This window comes from Biomphalaria glabrata, chromosome 12, assembly GCF_947242115.1.
Source record: "Biomphalaria glabrata chromosome 12, xgBioGlab47.1, whole genome shotgun sequence".
Lineage (NCBI taxonomy): Eukaryota > Metazoa > Mollusca > Gastropoda > Planorbidae > Biomphalaria > Biomphalaria glabrata.
In genome coordinates this window covers 14,008,134-14,029,628 of record NC_074722.1, presented here as the reverse complement: position 1 = coordinate 14,029,628, position 21,495 = coordinate 14,008,134, and the positions used below count along the sequence as shown (strand labels likewise).

Here is a 21,495-nt window from a genome sequence, read left to right as displayed (position 1 = left end):
CTGACATTGTAATGGCTGTCGATGGCGACCAAATTACTAGCGATTATCGGTTTATTTTTAATATAGTGTTTCAAAGTTTATAGAGCTGTCAAGCTGGTTAAAGAATATGTAGGCTTATAACGTTTCAATATTATTTATAAATTGTTTGAAATAATTTCCAATAAATTATTTACAGCATTATTTTAACAAATCTATTATCTTAATTTTCGTTGAATAAAATCTAATAATATTTCATAGCATTTTACTTCTCTTTTTTTTTTTTCTAAAAAAAATTAATTAAATATTGATTCTTTGGACATATTCAAGTTTGATTTGTTTTCTACACCTTTTTAATAAATTAAATTTAAAATAAATTTAGTTTCTTATCTTATAAAATACAGACGTTACTTCAAAAAAGAAGATGATTACGTCCTACGCGTCATGCTTCTAGTCCTGCATGTTAACCAATGACTTAAATTCTGCGATGTCATTGGTTTTTCTGGCTAGCTCAGGCAACTAGGGAAGAAGGGGCATTTGTACAAATTGGTCCTAGCATAATTAAGGAACGAGGAATGTGCCTTTATCATTGTGTTTTTCTGAGTATTTTATTAGGTTTTGTTTTTGTATTTGAAGATAATGGTTTGATGTTTTGTATATAATTGCTACTTTACTTTTAAGTCTTCTATCCTGAAGGCTTTCTAAATTTAGCGATTTTACTAAAGGTGTTAGTCAAATGTGAATATTCGTTTGTTATGTTCAAAGCCATTAGATGCTTAATATCGTTAAAATTTGGCCTGACATGTTGTAGAGTGCACTCGAACGATATGAGCGAACTCACTGTAGGCCTACATTGTGCGCAGAAGTTTCGATGGCCCGAGTATAATCCGCGGGTTGTAGACTAATAACTTGGGCACATAATAAATCAAGATATAAGTATTAACTTCAAATATATCCTGGATACAGTTGAAGGAGGTTGGGTTTTTTCTTGCAATATTAAAATCTTCAAAAAAATATTATTCGACAACAAACTGGACCCAAGGACGAGATCCGTTTCGAAGAAGAGCATTAGTCAGCGTACTTTAAGTACGCAAAAAAAAAAAAGGACTCCCCTGCATATTTTGAAAGGTCACGTTATGTATCTGTGTCAACCAGCGCTCCTGTTCGGAAAACTCCAAATCCGGTTTAAGATAGGGCCTAGATCTAGACCTATATAAATCCGAATTTATTGTCTTTTTTGGGTGCTATCTAAAAATTGTTTTAGCTTTAGGAATTACTTTTGTTTTAATTAAAAATATCAATACAATTTAAAAGAAAAAAAAACTTTTTTTTTACACAAAAAGAATACACGGGAACAATGAAGTACAAACTGCACCGTGTTTTAGCGTTTATTTCTGTTACTTTGGCCTGTAGTGTGCTAGCTAAGCCTCTTACTGATTTGCCAGGTAAGCATTTACAAAAATATATCAATTAAATGACATACTTAGGAAGCCTTCGTTGAGGCACAACTTTTCGCTCTTTTAATAAAACAATGACGTCTATGGCAAACTTTTTGCCAATTGAAATAAATGTTGTCTATTGATATTTATTTATAATACATATTTAATCCAATAGAAAGTAAAATAAAAAGATGAAAAGAAAAAAAATCAAATTGCAATAATAGGTCTATTATTAGTAGGCCCCTATCCTATGTAAGTCATCTGTGAATCGATTTGATGCCTCATAAGTGGAGAACAAATCAACCAAATTAACAGCAACCTACAAATTAATACATTGATTCAATACATTTTTAGCGGCCCCCGTAAGGGGAAAAAGCCGCTATTAGGTTTGTGCAAAATGTCCGTCTGTCCGTCTGTCCGTCTGTCCGTCTGTCCGTCTGTCCGTCTGTCACACTCAGATCTCGAAAACTAGAAGAGATATGAAAAATATTATTTCATCATTAAATCCGGCTTGAAAAGTTTAGGTGCAACGGCTACTTTTTGGTTTTCTAAAAGCAAACCGTTTAATTTATAAAATTAATTATGCAAGCGATTTTTTCATAAAAATACACCAATTCTAAAACAATTACGTAAATGTAAGGGAGGCAATGTTACAATATGCTAACAAAGATGGACAATTTTTGTGTATTTTCAGTATCACTAAGTCAAATATATTTTTAAAATGTACAGGAAATGTTTACAACAAATACAAATAATAGTTTAAGACGTTTTTTCTGGTCAACTAGCTGCTAAAATTAAAAGAAAACATTTCTGTTTGTTTATAAAGGCTAATAATGCACTTTGTATGTAAATATCACGCACATTTTTTTAAATGGACTTTTTATGCAGCGATTTTCGTGCAGTAGCGTAACGTCGCAACATGATCAGGTGCTAAACCAATTCCTTAAACTTTTTTTAAAAATCAGATTTTATTTATTTTTTGTTTAGTGCCCCCATCCGAATAAAAGAAACTTATTTTTGTGCGTTTTGTCTGTTGGTAGGTCTGTCCGTCACGATTAGATTTAAAAAACTAGAACTCTAAAAGCTATTGAAAATCTGATTTACCCTTTAATGTTCCTCCCATAACATCTCAATAGTTTTAAGTATCTAAAATTGATTGTTCCGGATTTTTTTGTGCAAAACTAATCAACGCCAACAAATGTTTGTTTGCTCTTCTAACTTATATTACATTCAATTTCCATGCTTAAACGTTGCAAAAACACATTATCAATAATATGTTGTTCCGTTTTTTATGTAAATAGCATATTAATGCTAAATCATAATCTCTATACTGACTTATATTTCATTAAGTGTAAAAATGTTCCGGATATTGTTTTATAAAACATGAATTATGCCTAATGATTGTTTGAAATCGCATAAGGCTTTTAAAAAAAAAGTAATTTACTAGAATTGATTACTGAAAATTACTTTTTAGACATTTAATTTTCTTGTAAAACATAACATAGAAGTTTTGTAATCGATAAAGAAAGTTCCGGATTTTGTTTCTTACAAATCGTCGCCAGAAATTTCCGAAATTATTTAAAAATCTACTAACGCCAAATAATTGTTTGAACTCCCTTTTCTAATTAATAAACAAATAATCTTCTCATTTACGAAATAATGTTTTTACGGATTTTTATGAAAAATATTTTAACTCACTACTCTCTTACAGTACATTTAACTTTCTACCTAAAACATTAAAAAATCTAATTATCGTTAATATTATGTTCCGATTTTTAAGGAAAACAGAATCCAAACACCAAAGTAAGGTATGAAAATCTCTCCACGTGGCTGTAGTACATCTAATTTTTATACGAGACCATCCAAAAAATTTAATTAACGGTATTACATTTATCTGAAATTCTCTTTTTCTTTTACTATTTATACAAACATCCGGAACAATCTATTATATAAACTTTTCAATTGTGTTCATACCTAAAAATTATTGCGATGTTTTGAAACGTAAAATAAAGGTTAATCAATTTTTAATAACTTTTAGTTGTTTTTTTTTATATCAAGATAACGGACAGACCGACTGACAGACAAAACGCAAAAACAATGTGGCTTTGATCCTTTTTAAATAATATCTATTAGAACTCAGTGCACCAATGTCTATGAACCCTCGTTAAATATCTCGTGTAAATAAAGACATTTTTTTTATGGTACCGGTACTAGCCTATTGTGAGGTAATGGAATTTTTTTTCTTTGACGTCATATGAATGGACTCTTTAAATGTAATGTTAAAAGAACGCACTCGGTGCACCAATGTTTATTAACCCTCGAAAAAATTGCTTGTATTAATGAAAACATATTTTAGTCTAACTAAGCCGTGTGACGTAGTGTTTTTTTTTCCTTTGACGTCACATGGAATGAATTCTTTAAATGAAATGCTAAAAGAACGCACTTGGTGCACCAATGTCTATGAACACTCGATAAAAGGCTCGTAATGATGAAGGCGATTTTTATTCTAGCTAGGCCGTGTGACGTAGTGTTTTTTTTTCCTTTGACGTCATATGGAATGAATTCTTTAAATGAAATGCTTAAAGAACGCACTCGGTGCACCAAAGTCTATGAACACTCGATAAATGGCTCTTATAGATTAAGGCGATTTTTAGTCTAGCTAGGCCGTGTGACGTAGTGTTTTTTTTTTTCCCTCTGACGTTATATGGAATTAATTCTTCAAATGAAATGAAAAAAGAACTCGGTATAGTAATGTTTATTAAGCCTCGTTATGTGACTCGCGTTTAAAAAAGGAATGATATCTTGATTTAGATCTAATCTAGATTTTTTAAACTAGATCTAGATTTTTATTACAGTATATCTAGATCTGGATTTATATTCTAATTAAAATTATTTTAGAGTCTAGATCTAGAATTTCTAGATCTAGTTTAGACTAAAATAGAGTAGATTAAGATGTAGAATTTCAATTTCTAAACTTAAAGTGTAAAAAAAGGTGTAGATTTTCATTTCCAAACGTTTTGATCAATATTGTAATGTTTTAATATACTAAAACTAATCTACTATTTTTTTATTAAATTTAAATTTAAATTTACGGCAAATGAATCTTTGAAACATTATTACTTTTGACCATCGGATGGCTGCCTGGTCGTGCGGTTTGCGCGCTGGACTGTCGTTCAGATTTATGGATGGCCCAGGGTTCAAACCCTGCCCGCTCCCATCCCCCGTCGTCCTGCGGGAGGTTTGGACTAGGAAGTAATTATCTTCAACTCTGAAGGAACATCCAAAACGTGTAAAACATTTTACATCAAAATTAAATCACCTCTTGAATATTATTTGCGAATATGCAGATCCGACAGGGATCCGACTTCGACGGGGGCCGCCTCTGAGTTTGTGTAACACAAACTCTCTTTGTAATCTTTTTTTTTTTTAATTGTGCGACATTTTATCATGCTTAGATTAATAGTTGTCAAAAGTTGAGAAAAAAACTGGCCATTTGTAATTCTCCATGTCTATATTAAGTCACGATGAGGCCTACTTATTCTAATGTGAAAGAACGGTGGTGATTGAGTGGTAAAGACTTGGCTTCCTAACCGAGAGGCATCGGTTTGAATCTCGGTAAAGTCTTGGCATATGCGTTTCGGGATTTTTAGCATGCCCCCCCCCCCCCGAGTCCACCAATCCCTGAAGGTTGCTAGATTGTACTCTTCAGTGAAATAAGATGTAACCTACTAAACTTGTTTACTTTTATTTCAGATTTGACAGACACGTTTGTTCCTCTTGGTGACGAGAGACCTACTTTAAGTAATTCTATTTCTTTTTTTTTTTTTTAGAATGTGTAGCATTGTGTGTGTGTGGTAGGCTACATTCTCCTTCGACATCCCTTCAAAAAAAAAAGATTATTAGCCTACAACTTGCGGGTGGGATTCGAACTCGTGTTCACAGTGACCACAGTTAAAAGCGCATACCACACAGACATCATTGGGTGTGGTTCGGTCTCCGTTAACATCGATTTAACCACGAAAAGGGAGCTAATGTGTATATCATTTTGTAAAACATTTTAGTTTATAGATTTGAGTATTGTCAGTGCTGGATTTACCTATAAGTAGTGCTTTTTTTTTTGTGACGGTACACCCAGTACGCCCGACCGGCACCTTTTTCAATGAGGGAAAAAATTATTGCTTTTCTTGTATTTTAACGTTTATTATTAATTTATTAGCAGTTATTAGTTAGGCATCTATTTTTTAATTTAATAAAAAAAAAAAGGCACTACCTTAAGGCAACATTAACAATAGGATATTTTAATTCATGTTGAAAAAGAAGCAAAGGAAAAATTACCATGCATCATGGAAGATCGCGGGGCATTGAAAAACAGGGAATTGACACTTTCTTTAAACCCATCTAGGTTTTAAAATACAAATTATTAGACTCTTCATCCTTTCATTGAGAGATATCTCCAGTACACTTTAAACATTATGTAGTCTTCTCTTTGTTGACACTTCAATTTTGAAGATACGAATCCATTCTTTAAGCAATCAAATATAGTATCATAGAAAAGGGAGAGTATATAATATGAAGACGTGCAGACGACGTACGGAAACTTAAAAACTAAGAACATAAAAGCGGAAGATTATGAGAAATTTTCAGATACATAGACAAAAATAAACAATACGTCAAGTAGGTTCTAGTGAAAGATCGCTGCTGCCAACTATACAATAACAAGAAAAACATGTTTAAATACTTTTTTTAAAAAACAAAGCTTATATCTAGCGTAGCCTACTTGTATCAATTTTGTCTGGATTAGTCATATAAATAAATTTTTAATAGATCTAGACTAACAATAAAAAAGCTTGTATAAAAATAAAAGACAAAAGGGGGCGATCTGAATTGTACTTATGGCTCAAGCCTTCTCATGCTTCTCAAGCCAACACGGTAACCACTCTGCTAGTGGAAAGTCTAAGAAACATGGAATATTGTATAGTTATCTATTGCTTCTATAGTCTCGACCTATTTTTCATGTTGTGTTCCCTAAGACTCAGACGGCGATGTATAAAGGGAACTGATTCAGTCAAGTACAAGATACTAAACAAAATAATTGATTACCAATAGTTAATTAACTAATTGGTTAATTTAAAAAAATGATTATTGTGTTCTCAGGTAAAAGAAATAATTGTGCAAAATTTCAGCTTAATCCGAGCTTGAGTGTGGGAGAAATAAAGCGTACACATTTTTGACCAGACAGACAGACAGACAGACTGAGTTGATATTACCATTGTAAAAATTAGTTAGTGTTAGAAGCGTAAGAACTTAGCAGTTGAGTTTTACAGTGCTAGAAACTTGGGTTAGGGGTAGAATTTAAACATTTTCTATATTCTGTTCAACGCATACACTCAAAAAGTCGATATTTTTATTATACGCCATTGATGAGACTCACCAATGTTAATTAACTGCTGTTCTTTCCTCAGGGCACTATGTATTCAAGCGTTCACCTCTGGTGGAAGAGATCATGGGGCCGCTCAGCCGTAACGTACGTCAGGTCAGCGAAAGCGCCAGAAGTTTTGGTGAGTTTGATTTAACAACAGAATGTTTCACTTGTCCTTCAGTCCTTTGTGCAGACGTTGGGTGTGTATGCAACCTAATACCAGAGCCCTGAAAGTTACTGATAATTGTAAGCAGAAAAGTTGACATTACCACCAGGGACGGACTGATTGTTACAATCGGCCCGGCATTTCTATACAGTCCGGCCCACTAACTCTATATCAATTGATGGACATCCAATTCTATATCTACCTGTCTTCAAAATCATTCTGTTAAGTTTGATAAAGTATCGCTAACTGAACGCATGCATACAATGAAACTCTGTATCTTTGTAATAAATATAGGTCTCATGTTACTTTTTAATCGCTGAGTGTAGGTTCTAAAAGGATGAAGCCTACTAGTAACACTGTCTACGAATATAGGCTATTACATTATTTCGGAAAATGTTTTAGGTTAAATTAGCATTACACTGTAGAGTCTGTAATAGATTTTTTTAACACGACACTCAGAGGACCCCCTCTTACAAGAGGATATAAAACCTTTGACAAGAAAATACATTCTATAGTGGCATTAATGAAGCCCTTTAGGTGGCTCTACCGGCCTATTTGAGTACCGGCCCACCGGCCAATCCGCCCATGATTACAACCCATCAACTGCATACACATCTCTTACACCTGACAAAATATGCTTTGCTTATTATTAGGGATCTCCATAAAGTTAGTCATCCTAATTCATTCTTAGATTATATTTTGATTTTGGCAATCCTGTTTACTTTCAAAATTAAGAAATAAAAAAAAAAATAAAAAACAGTAAGAGGAAAAAAAAGAAGAAAACTGTAAAGGGCGTCAGAAAATGAAAGTAAAAAGAGTGGGAGGGATGTTGAAATAAGAAAGATACACGAATATCAATGACGCTATAGTGTACATTGTAAGAACTAGTTCTACCTGTTAGAAATGGAAGAGCTTATAACTGGATTCCACAATGCTAAAGAGCGGGGAGAATACATTATTTAAAATACAGTTTAATTCATGCTTCCGATATTATTGTACCGGATACGCTAAAAAGCTATATATATGTATATACATATGTATATACATATGTATGTATATATATACATATATATACATTCCTCCGATAGGTAACTTGCAAAAATACTAGTTCAATTTGCCATTAGCTTAAAAACTATGTGCATGTAGAGACTTAGCTTATAAAACATATTTAAGTGTATATTCTGTTGGTTTAAATTAGGTTTTTTAACTCCAACTATTCCTTTTTATGTGTATTATCAATATATATATATATATATATATATATATATATATATATATATATATATATATATATATATATATATATATATATATATATATATAATTCTCTTCTTCGCTCAAGAGTTTGGACGAGAAGAAGAAGTAAAGGAAAGATCACACTTTTATATCTGCGGATAGAGTTATCTCACGAACTTTATGAGCCTTGCGTGTAGCGGAGTTATGCAGTGTATCATGAAAATTTTATTTCCTACATAGATCACATTCAATCATGGGCGTAGCCAGGATTTTTTTTCGGGGAGGGTTTTGGGGGGGGGGGGGATTCTCCCCCCCCCCCGACCTCCCCCCCCCCCCCCCCGCCAAAAATTTTTATATATATATATATATATGTGTGTGTACCTAATTAATCTTTATTACATTCTGACCCTTTCGGAAGACGTTTATTGTTTATTGTAGACTCCCCGCCCTTGCTAGCAAGGGGGTCTGGGGGAGTTCGAGCACTATTTCTGGTATTGAAAGCCAACAAAATGCATATTCTGAGGTATCTACAGTGCATTATCTTGCTATTAAAAAGTTTTATTTCAAAAACCTAATGTGCTATTCTTACTGACTTTAAACTATCTCGCGCCGTTCGGCGCATTTTCCGGCAAGCTGTTTCCGCAACTCTTATTTTGCGTAATTCATTTTGTCGGAAAACATGTCCCGCAAAACCTCATGCGACGCTCTGTCATAACCTTACTAAGGATTCGACTCCCAGTTCGGCATATGATTTCTTTGATTTAGACTCGATCTCTATGACTGACTCCTAAAATCTGTCTTAGCCATCTTTGTTGAGACACATTTAATGATTTTCAATTTCGGCAGAAGACTATTCACACTTAATTAATGGAGCCCAAGCCACTGGTAGAAATTTGTAACCTTTCTTGACTACGCTCTTGGAATTGCATGCCTGTATTTCGCTTTAGATTTTATATCGAAAAAGAAAGTTTTTTCGTCAAATCATCTGTTGAGGGGTTTTAAACTAAAAAATCTCTGGGTTTTTTTTGTTTTGTTTTGTTTTTAATTCAAAACCCCACTTAGCTACGATCATAGAATTTGGTGACTGTAGTTTGCTTTAAAATAATATTGAAGAGAGAGGTTTTCAACTCTAAACGCTCTGTAGGGGAATTTTAAACTCAAAACCATCTGGAGGGGTTTTAAACTTTAAAGAAAAAGCCATCTGGAGGAGGGGGATTTAAACTCAAAACCCCTTAGGCTACGCTCATAGATTTTATAGTGTGTAATTTGCTTTTTTTTTATATTGAAGAGGTACTTTTTAGCTTCAAACCCCAACTGGAAGGGGGAGGGGGGTTAAACTCAAAACCCTTTTGGCTACGCTCATAGAATTTTGAGTGTGTAATTTGCTATTTTTATATTGAAGATGGGGTTATCGTAAATTTTGGATGGGGTTTTAAAATCAAAATCTTCCTCAACTGTGCTGTTGGAATTTGGGGATTGTTGTTTGCATTTTTTTTTTGTTTTGTTTTATAGAAGAGGGGGATTTAACTGCAAAAACCTCTGGTAGGGGGTTTAAAATTCAAAACCCCCTGTAGGGGGTTTTAAACTCAAAGCCCCCTGGTAGAGGGATTTGTATCTCAAAACCCCCTGATAGGGGTTTTTAAAATCTCAAAACCCCCTGGTAGGGGGATTTAAACTCAAAACCCCCTGGTAGAGAGTGTTTAACTCAAAACTGCATCTGCTCTGCTGTGGTAAGTGATGATTTAGTATTAAAATCTCACCTAAAATAAACAAAATGAAAGCAAAAATCAGTCACTTAATTCCGCCCCCCCCCCTGCGGGGGGGGGATTTCATTTCGGGGGGGGTTTGAACCCCAAGAACCCCCCCCTGGCTACGCCCATGCATTCAATACATATTTCAATCCATCTACGAGAATTGTTGAACTAAAGTAATTCTTCATTTTTGAGGCGCGAGAATTTTAAGCTTCTTTCACCAGATTACATAATTACGGCTAATGCATAATGCCGTTTTTATTTATCGCGCGTAGGATTGGCTTTTTCCATATTGAATGACACCCCAAACTGACAATTTTTGTCTATATATTTCATGAGATTTGTATGAGTTTTCAAACGTTTTTAATAATTTCCGAGATTTCCATGACTTTTTCATATATTTAGCAATTTCAGATTTCCAGGAGCTCCTGGTAAATCAGGCGGCCGCGAGAAATCTGTTATAAGTTATAATATGGTTTAATTTAATAATTTACAGATAGAATTAGCGCGGGTCCTATGAAAGTGTGGGGCCCACTGAGGTCGGATAGGTTGCTGTGGCCTATGGCCGGCCCTGCAAAATAGCGGCATATGCTACGCCGCCGGTCGACTAGTTATAACTATTATGGACATTTATTTTAGTGTAAACAATGTAAAGCTTTATTTATAGGGTATAAGTAATTGTATTTCTATTTAAGTGTTGATTTGAGATGTGCTGGCATTGCACCTGAGTGTATTAATACAATGTATGCTTTAGAAGACCTGTCCGGTGTAACATTAACAAAATGTCACTATTGTTCCACGTATTGCCAGATGTCTATAAACGTATGCGGGTGCTTCTGACTCTGCTGCGGATTCACATCGGCCGCAGTCCTAGCGTAGAAATCTTCCAGTTCCACAACTGGGACAAGACAATCAACATTGACCAACTCTTCTATACCAAACCAAAAACCATTTGGGAGGTAAGATAATCTTTGGTTGAGATATACTTCTATCTATCTATCTATCTATCTATCTATCTATCTATCTATCTATCTATCTATCTATCTATCTATCTATCTATCTATCTATCTATCTATCTATCTATCTATCTATCTTTCTATCTATCTATCTATCTATCTATCTATCTATCTATCTATCTATCTATCTATCTTATCTATCTATCTATCTATCTATCTATCTATCTATCTATCTATCTATCTATCTATCTATCTATCTATCTATCTATCTCTCTCTCTCTCTCTCTCTCTCTCTCTCTCTCTATATATATATATATATATATATATATATATATATATATATATATACCTATCTATCTATCTTATCTGTTTCTATATCTCTATCTCTATCAGTCAGCCAGGGTTTAGGCCTCTCTACAACAGTGAAACGTCAATTATGAAACGTATAGGGTTTTTTTTCCCATCGAATTAATGTCTATTTTTCTCGATTATCTTCTTTCCAATCTATGCACTTCTCACAGCGATGCTCCCACTTCTTTAACCCAATACAACTTTTCCAAATAATAAGCCTCTATAGCGACTTTCCTAAACTAAGTGTAGCGCACGGGAGACAAATTTTCAGGATCCACAATTTTATGGAGAAAGTCGCTAAATACTATTTAGTGAATAGGCCTAGTATCCTTAGAACTGAGTCCATAAAATAGTTGTTTACAAAATGATGAGCTTTGGGGGTAATGAATTGAGTGTCATTATTAATGTTATGGAATGTAGATCTAACTTCACACATGCTTTCTCATTGTCCAGGTACGTCGTGTGCTCTTCGCTGCCCGCTCTCTGGGACTACGTGTTCGAGCTACCGGGGCCGGACACAGTCGGTCACCGCTGTATGTAGATGAAGGCAACATTATGATGGACGTCCGAGACCTGCAGAGGCATGATGGACCTTTCATGCAGCTTAATCCCAAAGTAGGACCATTGCTTCTAGAGAACGAGTTTGTTCATGCACAGTTTTAGAAAGAAATCTTCCATTTCCCTTAACACATTCACACACACACACATACACAAGCGTTATTATCGTTTGTTCTCGCAATTAGCTTGTAAGCATTTCAATATTCATACCATTATGGCAACGCATATTAATACCACTTTTAAATATATGATTTAAGATTCTAAAGTTTAACCCGGTCGTCGGCATCGCGCATGGTTTCTGGTGAATCGCTCCCGGTCCACGTCTGTCCGCTGGGAGAAACCCTTCCCAATGGTCAACTCGATAATGGGGAAACCTTTGGCGCTCCGGATTCCTAATGGACTTTAATCGAAGATGCATCCGGTGGAATGATTATCATTCATTTTTTCCCTATCATTTTCATTTTACTAGCTGTTATACCCGTCGTTGCATGGCAATAGAAAGACTCATTTCAGATTTCTTCAGCCTGTTGTACTTTTGACGGATTCTTTCAAATGACATTCTCGAGGAAGCTTTTAAAAAGATGTGCCGAAACTCTCCGTAAACCCAAAACTAGGAACACAACAAAAGGTTTCAACTTAACAAGCCCAAACTATTGTTTTAGCAAAAGATTGCGCACTTTATTTGTTTTAAGTGAATAAACTGAAAACATGCGTGATTAAACAACAATAAAAACAACCTTTCAAGGCATTGCGAGCTTTGATTGTCTACTGATCACAAGTGACATGAGAATTCATTACACACGCGTTATAAGTTTTATACGTCTGGCCAAATCTATTTGCTTGCATAAGGCATTATTATATAGGATGTGTGGATGTATATATATATATATATATCCAGTGCTTTAAAAAAATAGGTGCCGGTACTCAGTGATGGATCGCCTAACTTTTAACTACTAATAAATTAATAATAAACGTTATAATACAAGAAAAGTAAGCACTGTATATGTATACAAAAATGTCAGGATTTTAAAAAATGTGAAGCTAGATAGTGAAACAATGATGTTGAAGGTCACAGAGAAAAACAAAAAGCAAAAAGAAAAAAAAAATGTAAGCCCAATGTAGAAATAAAATCTTAAAGCCAACAGGATATGATAATGTTAAATTCCGAGAAAATTCAAGGCGTGGATTTCAAAATAAATAAAAACGCCGAGTCATAAGTTGTTGGATAAGAACATGGTCAATACGGATGTAGAGAACTGGAACACTCGTATGCCTTTAAAATGAAACATTGTTTATTCTAGAACACTTTGAATGGCACTCACAAAGACCGCACATTGTAATGATTGCATCCGGGTACTAAATCTAAGCCGCAAAGCCGGAAAAAAAGTACACTTTTATGTTGTCATCGGTATTGCTTCATATAGATAGTTTACTATCTGCAATAGCAGGGTGTGGCCAGGGACAATCAAGCGTCAGTAAAGGGCGTCATTTTTTTTTGCAAGCTTATCCTTGTCTTTGTTTTTGTCATTCCAAAGTTGTCAACACAACACTGTAGGACACTGTAGGACACTGGAGAGAAATTCTGTTATGACTGTTATGATAAAGTCGAGAGTTAAAGTCGCAGTAGCGGACAATGATTAGAACGTCTTCTTACACAAAACAAAAACGCGAACACGGTATATGTGTACATTCTGAAAAATCATACTTCGAGTAGTTCGAACTTTTAATTACATAATTATAATTAGTGAAACACTGATAATGCCATTTTAACTGATTTGGATGTATAACTATAATGCAAATACATTATGTCCCATGAAATAGTACTGAAAGTAAAGTATACCTTTCAGACCTTGCGATCCATAACTTTTTCTATGGCCAACGGTTAACGAGGTTGTCAAGTGGCCAGCACAACGACTAGCGGCTTTTACTTTCGCCAACTTATGTTATGTACCCATTAGAATTTTCAATTTTAGTTTTCAAAGTAGTAACAGCCAATGAACAACTTCACGTAAGATTACGTCATCTTGGAACGAGCAGACGTGGTAACTGTGTTTTATTTTCTCCAGACACAAGAGAGGAACTTCCCCACAATAACTGCAATGACTGGAGTGTACGAGATTGAGCTGAACGAGTTCATGAAAAAGAACAACGTCACAGTCTTGGCGCAACCGTTGAATGACCAGGAGACACTGGGCGGGATGGTCGCTGCCAGTACACACGTAGGTCATAGCTTTGAATTTAAAAAAACTCAAGTAGTTTGGCACACTTGAATGATTGCATTCTTTTTACAATCCCTATATTCAAATCAAAATTTCGGAATGGAATTTTCTGGGAGGGCAAAGGGCGTGTGGACGCGATTCTCGAAAACGGCCCAAACGAAATTTCCTTAAAAATTGACAGTTGATGTATATAGTTGGGAAAAGGATTACTAGCTCTTTGGCCACACTGGGAAAACTCTGGTTTTACCGTTTTAATTGTTCAAAGTATAAAAAGTAAATTTAAGTTGGTGTATAGAAATTGAAACTGCGTTCTTATTAAACTGATATAAAATATAACTGACAACGTCTTGCGAATTAGTCGTTAAAGAAAATTATTTTCTTCCTCGACCTTATTGAATTCTAGAGTGTAATATACACACTGTGTGGGCTGTTCGTGGGATTGGCTACATGAAGTGGAAGGACCACGTGTCTAGTTTGAACATTGACTGAAGTCAAAGAACGGTTTACAAAAGCTTTAAAATAGAAATAAGTTTTAATAGTGCATACAATCAGAGATAGATGAGAGTAAGAGAGAGAGAGAGAGAGAGAGATGAAAGAGATGAGAGAAAAAAGAGAAATAAAAGAGAGATATGAAAGAGATGTGAGATAAAGTGACAAGAGAGAAAGAAGCAGAAGATAGGGACAAAGAGAGAGAGATGAGATAAATATAGAGAAATGTGAGAAAGAGAGAATGTTGATAGTAACAAAGACCTGTGATACTCGGGATCAAAATACCCTAGATTCTGGGTTTATTTATTCTTACGTTTATTTGCAGGCAGTCAAACACGTTTCTTAATAGATTGTTCCTAAAATAGAAATTTAAGATTTAAATAAAATATATAACGATTGAATAGTAACTTCTTGCCAACTAGAAATGACCATTGAAACCAAACGAGTTCCTCACTCTATACATTTGAACTCCCATGTTGCAGGGATCAACTTACGACGAGCCAACTTGGAGTGGAGTTGTCGTGGAAATGAGGTTGCTTGACTCCATGGGGCGCTTCCGCAAATTCACGCTGGAGAAACACCCGCTGATAATGAAAGCCGCCATTTGTAACCTGGGCATGTTCGGGATTATGTATGACATCACTTTTAAAGTAAGTGTCCGAAGGAGGACTGGATGTAAGAAAAACCAAATGTTAAACCCAATGTTGCCCTTAGTGTCTTCTTCTTGCAATGCAAACTTTAATTGTGAAAAGCAGCATACGCGGGTGTGACAAGTATATTTAATCAAATAAGAACATAAAACTAAAATGTTATTTAACCTTGGTTAGGCCAATAATAGAATATATGCATCCTCTGTTTGGGTCCCCTCAACTCAAGAAAACATTAAGAAACTGGAACAGACACAAAATAGAGCAGTGAGACTCATAATAAACGAATATTCACATTTGACTAGAGTAACACCTTTAGTAAAATCACTAAATTTAGAAAACCTTCAGGAAAGAAGACTCAAAAGTAATTAGCAATTATACATAAAATACTGAACCATAATCTTCAAATACAAAAAAAAAACCTAATAAATTACTCAGAAAAAAAACAACACAAAAATATGCTAGGACAAATTTGTACAAATACTTCTTCTTCTTTAGTGCTATAAGAGCATGCAATAGGTTGCCTGAGTCAGCTAGGAAAATCAACTTGGCAAAGTTTAAGTCATTGATTAACATGCATGACTAGATTGTCCTAGGGACACCCATAGGACGTAATCATTTTAACGTCTGTATTTTATAAGATAAGAATTATAAATGTGTATCTTAAATTTATAAAACAAAACATGTTTCGTATTAAAAGTGTCACGCGTGTAAAACACATTTCTAAAATACATTACGGACTTAATAAAATCTTCGTCTGAGTTCATTATTTTTCTTAGCAATCTGTTCTTAAGTAATATTTGGTCTGTGAGGCGCGGTGGCTGAGCGGTAAAGCGCTTGGCTTCCTAACCGAGGGTCACGGGTTTGAATCCCAGTGAAGACTGGGATTTTTAATTTCGGGAACTTTGGGCGCCTCTAAGTCCACCCAACTCTAATGGGTACCTGACATTAGGGAAAAGTAAAGGCGGTTGGTCGTTGTGCTGGCCACATGACACCCTCGATAACCGTAGGCCACAGAAACAGATGACCTTTACAACATCTGCCCTATAGACCACTTAGAGGAACTTTACTTTCAATAGTTGGTCTGTTATAAAAACTGGATTTTCTTCTAAAAAAAAATTACGTCTTTTCGTTAAGTATATTTCATTTTCCACGAGAATAGTGTCCTTACCCCAAAAATATCTTTTCTCCAACAATGTTGTCTTTTATCCATAAATAAAAATATGTTGTTGTTTTTCCCAATTATTGCTAGTTTAACCTAAGTCTCTTTGATATCTGTTAATGGTTATTTTACTGTCTGCTTTGTTGGCTAAGCGAGAGGTTCAGATAATTAAGCCTTATAGTTTTAGGGATTCAAAATAAAAAACAAAATCATACGAAACAAATGAAATCCAATACTGTTACTAATTTGTTTTCAGGTGTACCCAATGATAACTGTGAAAGTTGTGAATAGTTTTGTGCCTCTGAAAGATCTAATCCAGAACAAAGCCGCTCTGAAGGCTCAGATCAGTCAGAACTTTATGAATGAAATCTCGTGGTTCCCGTTCAACCAGCTCACACAAGCGGAAGAAGACTACTACAAAGCTACTGGTAAAGCTCCCAGTACTTGGAACGCTGGCAATGACTTGTTATGGGTCAGGTAGGTCTTCAAGCTCAAGGATACATAATTACACAAACTTGGGAGAACAAAAAAGCTGATAATTTTATATTTGTGCTTGTTCTAGAAAAAAACAACAACGGAGATCTGTTAGCAGAACATTTTTTTTAGGCAGGGATGAGCTTCCGTAGCTTAGGAAAATGGTAAAAAGACTACATGGGTAAATGGATGAAAAGTTTTTAGCACCTGGCATGGGAAACGGCTGAAAAAGGACTTTTTGACCAGCTGGAGAATGGAGTCCCCACCCCTAATTAAAATTGCTTCATAGTTCTTCTTTGTATGCTATAAGCTTTCCAAGGTTCAAACTGAAATGTAATTCCCCAAATGTATGTTAATAGTTTAAGCCTACATACCACACATCCTTCTCATTTAAGTAAAGTAGTTTGGGAGGAAAAATTAAAACTTTGTTGGGGGGGGGGGGCGGGGATGGCTCAGCTGATGGGAAATTAGTAGCTATTAATAGAAAAAGTCAAATTACCCTCAAGGGCCTTTTGGTTATTAACGGTTTGAGTGCATGTCAAGTGGTCACCACAAGGACTTTTAGTTTTTCCACTTAATTGCAAGAGCCTCAAGTGTGTTCTGAGAACACCGAAATTCGAACTCGTAACGAATCGTAACCAGGGTTCGGAAGCAAAGTGTTTGGCCACTCGGTGCTAAGGCATTGTCGTTAATTTTCTGGTAATCTTTAAACAATGAATAGTTGATTGCTCAGTGTCTCGTCATTTATCGAATTGTTGACCTAGATAAGCATTTTATGTCTTGTGATGACAAAATAGCTTTACATTTGTTAAACTCGTCAAAACAATGATGTCACTATTGTTCTAACAGGACTATCAACCCAGTCAATGAGTCTGAACTGATTGGTAAAAATCTTACCGGCACTCTGTACCTTCCAAGTAACGGTTCATTGGCTGGTGGAACTGAGACAGGATTGCTTAAAGCCAGGGTACGTCGAACATTAAAAAAGTATATTTTTTTCATTCATATTTTCAGAAATAAATCACCTTTAACATGCCGTTATCAAAAGCTGTGCGGTCTAGATCAATTTGTATAGGCTATTTCTCTTAAGCTTGGGTGTTGGTTTCTTTATAAAGCTCTGTCTGTCTGTCTGCCTGTAACAATGTGAACTCGTAATTTTCCCACACCCAATATCGGATCAAGTTGAAATTTTAGAAGATGATTACTTCTATTTGAGAAAACAAGAATCAGTATAAAAAAAATTAACCAATTAACTGATTATTGGTAATTTGTTTGGGTTAAGTTGAATTAGTTCCCTTTACATTTTGATACTAACAATAGTTAGCTTTAAAACATTCCATTTTCACTTCGCTGGCATAGTTGTTGGCTTGAGGAGGTTCAAGTTCGTACACCTTTTTATTTTACAAAATGCATCTTAAAAGCTTTCACAGTCATTCTAACCAAGGTAACCTCTTCTTTCCCCTCCCCCTTTTTTTTTTCCCAACTGGTCCAGAAAAGTGATAGGATCATAATGATAGGGCATTGAGAAAGCTAAAAGCATGAACTAGCGCTCAACACAAACAATTGGAACGGTAAAAAATATTTGTATCGCATACATTTATTCTTGTTAATCTAGATCTATTACAAATGTAATTACATACCCGATCCAAACTAATGGATACTATGACACTTAACATAATCTTATTTTATGGTGTTTTTTTGTTTTTTTTAAATTATGTTTCTTATTTTAAAATATAATTTATTTTGTAATTTGGTTTTCAGGGTTCAATAAACCTGGCCAGACAGGTTCCCGCCGTCAGTTACCAACGCTTGGTAGATGCTTTCCCAATTATTCTACCTCCACGCTGGGGAGTGGAGACTAGTGCTGCCTTCATGGTGAACATTGACAACGATTTTGATAGACCATTTAGAGCGCTGAATGTAAGGGTTGAGCACTAGCTCGATAGTGGTGTGGTTGTTTTTAATCTTTGGTATTTCAATTTGAAAACATTGTCGATTTTTCTGAAACCCTCTAGTCTCTAGCTGTGCAATACAATGGACCCAGACAAGTGTTTGTGAAAGAAGAGAAACCTATTTAAAAATCAATGTATTAAATAACACAGTGTTCCTAAAATAACTTTATTAATGGCATCCTCCCTCCCACAAATAAATTCCCCTCCCCTCAAGTGAGATCACTGCAAGCTCTCACTGTGGGGTCCGCATAGGGCCTCCGATTGGTGGGAGCCTCACACAGGACTTAAAACTATTCTTTTAGACTAGAAATAGCAAAACGTGTACCCAATATTATTGCTGGAGTACATTAGTTTTTTATTTTTCTATTTCATTTGGGGCCACCAAATTCCTTTCGCCTTGGGCCTCCAATTATCTAAGTCCGGCCCTGCTGCAACGCACATTTTCTCCTAGTAAGAAGAGTGCATGCTTTAAAAAAGTTAAAAATGGGCACTCAACAAAATTTAGTCTAATAAAAAAAAAGAGACTTCAATCACCAAAAACATGCGATTCAGAGACTTAAACTCTGCTAAGTTGTTGGTTTTCCTGGCGGATTCAAGTAACCCATTCCATGCACTAACGATATTAAAGAAGAAGTACTAGTAGGAATGTGTCCTAGCATATGGAATAAGAAGTGTGCCTTTACATACTATACAGCGCACATACTTCTGTAAATGGTGAGATCGTCATAAGGTGATCTTTTTGTTAAGTAAGACTTCTTGTCGTGGACCTTTCTTTTTTACCGGTACGTAAAAGTCTTTAAAATAACGATGTACAGTAGTCTGCGGAAATCTAACCGTTCTGACATTAGAAAGGCGAGAAGGATCGCGTTGGTGGACACATACAAGTTTTAAGTCAATATTGTTGCAGAAGCCTCGCGCAAAAAAAAAAAATGTGGGAGGTGTTTCTGTCGCAAAAAAACACTTAGCTACCCATCAAAAGGGTAATCGAGTTCGATGCCCTACTCAAGCAGTGTTGTGTTTACTGAGCCTTAATAGGCAGCACGGAAACCTTCTCACAGGACATTGGTCCATAGCGTATTGAGAATACATGAAAGTTGGGCTTTGCAAAAGCAAGTTACATTTTTTGGTTATAGCTTTATCAACTTTTGGCCATGCCAACTCTGGTAAACCTAAGTAAACTTTAAAAGAGAGGCAATAGTTATGTATAGTGTACTAGCTGTTGACGTTTACGAATTTCATTTTTATTTTTTAGTATTTAGTCGACATGGCAGAAAAACAGATTAAAGAAAATGCCTCAACACCCATAAACGCCCTGTTGCCGAGATGGTTTAAGAACCACAACTGTTTCCTGTGTCCCGGCAATGAGGACATAACTCAACCAGATGATTCAGGAAAAACTCTGGTTATTGACTTCCTTGCTCCCCCTGCTCAATATGGATTCTACCCAGCGGCAGCTTCAGTGAGTAACTCTTAATTGATTTAATGTGTGATCTTGCAAGTATTACTGGCCAGCCATTATATGGCGTTTTGGCCCATGAGGTACACTTTTTTATATAACATTTTTTTTTAATATATAGAAGTGAATAATTTTGTTTGTTTCGTAATCTTTTTCAGTTTGTAAACCAGTTTAAAAGTGAAAAACTTCGACCCCACTGGGGCAAACGCCATGACAATATCAACGGAATTATTAACATTATTAAAAATGTCTATGGAAATCTTTTAACTGGCTTTAAAACTCAGAAGAGACTTGCTGATATTGACCCCTGTGATATGTTTATGAACTCCTACTTGCTAGCCATATTTGGAAGAAGTGAAAATTGCAGGACAATTTAAAGAAATATTATTTTTTTTTGCATAAGCAAACTAGCAATGATATGACATGCTCAAAAGAAATCCAACTTTCAGGTTTATAAACAAAGCAAAATTAGAATTTGCAAAAATGACATTAATAGATGAGCCAAAATACGGGAAAGAATTCATTTCCTTTAAAAAAAAAAGGTTACATGAGATTTATTTCTTTACCTATATGCTGCACCAAGTAATCTAAACGTAGTGAGTTAGTCTAAGTTTAAATTTGAAACTTTTTGTTTTGGGGGTTATTTCAAATTTGTGATTCCACATTGTCATTTATGACATTTGCTTTAAAAACAAATTTGTTAACTCCTAAAGGAATTATGTATTGCAGAATGTTAATTTAAAACATTGTCCTGTATCATTACAAGTTGTTGGAAGAAGAAAGAGTCTGTATCAATTGTTATACTTGTGCTTTCATTACTGACTGTTTCTTTTGTTAACACCAGTGTATCTTTACTGACTTGTGGTGTGGGACATTATATTCATTAGTGCATTTGGTGACAAGTGTGAAGACTAGAATGTCATGATATACAATGACATTAAGTACTGTAAGCTATTTAGAGACAATAACAAACAAATTTATGAATGTATAAATATTTTTTTTCCCCAAAGATGTTACTCTTTGAATATTTACTGTTTCTTATTTTGTTAGCTATTTGTTATAACATATAATGTTTCTTACTTATGTAGCAAAAGTGTATAAAAAGTGGATATAAATGTGTATGCTGATGCAAGAATGTTATAAAAATATAAGGAAATACACAATTGTCTAAGCCTTAGGACTTAAAAGGTTTCTTGAATTCCTGTCTTTGTTTTGTTGTACTGAATGTTTTCCACATCTAGCTA

The 21,495-nt window shown here is 35.0% G+C and overlaps 1 protein-coding gene across 1 annotated transcript; it reads left to right on the top strand.

Moving 5' to 3' along the window:
• The first annotated feature begins 1,212 nt into the window (after positions 1-1,212).
• On the top strand, positions 1,213-21,424 carry LOC106075236 (uncharacterized). The gene is made up of 12 exons (XM_056005571.1): positions 1,213-1,421; positions 5,169-5,216; positions 6,878-6,973; positions 10,798-10,946; positions 11,748-11,909; positions 13,919-14,071; positions 15,043-15,210; positions 16,626-16,846; positions 17,693-17,810; positions 18,605-18,763; positions 20,048-20,254; positions 20,410-21,424. The coding sequence occupies exons 1-12, from the start codon at positions 1,334-1,336 to the stop codon at positions 20,626-20,628; spliced, it is 1,788 nt and encodes a 595-aa protein (XP_055861546.1). The 5' UTR covers positions 1,213-1,333; the 3' UTR covers positions 20,629-21,424.
• The last annotated feature ends 71 nt before the right edge of the window (positions 21,425-21,495 follow it).

What these genes read in the sequence shown, in the direction of transcription:
- LOC106075236 (XM_056005571.1), top strand. Translation starts at nt 1,334, where the DNA reads ATGAAGTACAAACTGCACCGTGTTTTAGCGTTTATTTCTGTTACTTTG. An exon ending in TGTATGACATCACTTTTAAA is followed by an intron (nt 15,211 to 16,625) that starts GTAAGTGTCCGA and finishes ATTTGTTTTCAG; the next exon opens with GTGTACCCAATGATAACTGT. An exon ending in GACCATTTAGAGCGCTGAAT is followed by an intron (nt 18,764 to 20,047) that starts GTAAGGGTTGAG and finishes TTTATTTTTTAG; the next exon opens with TATTTAGTCGACATGGCAGA.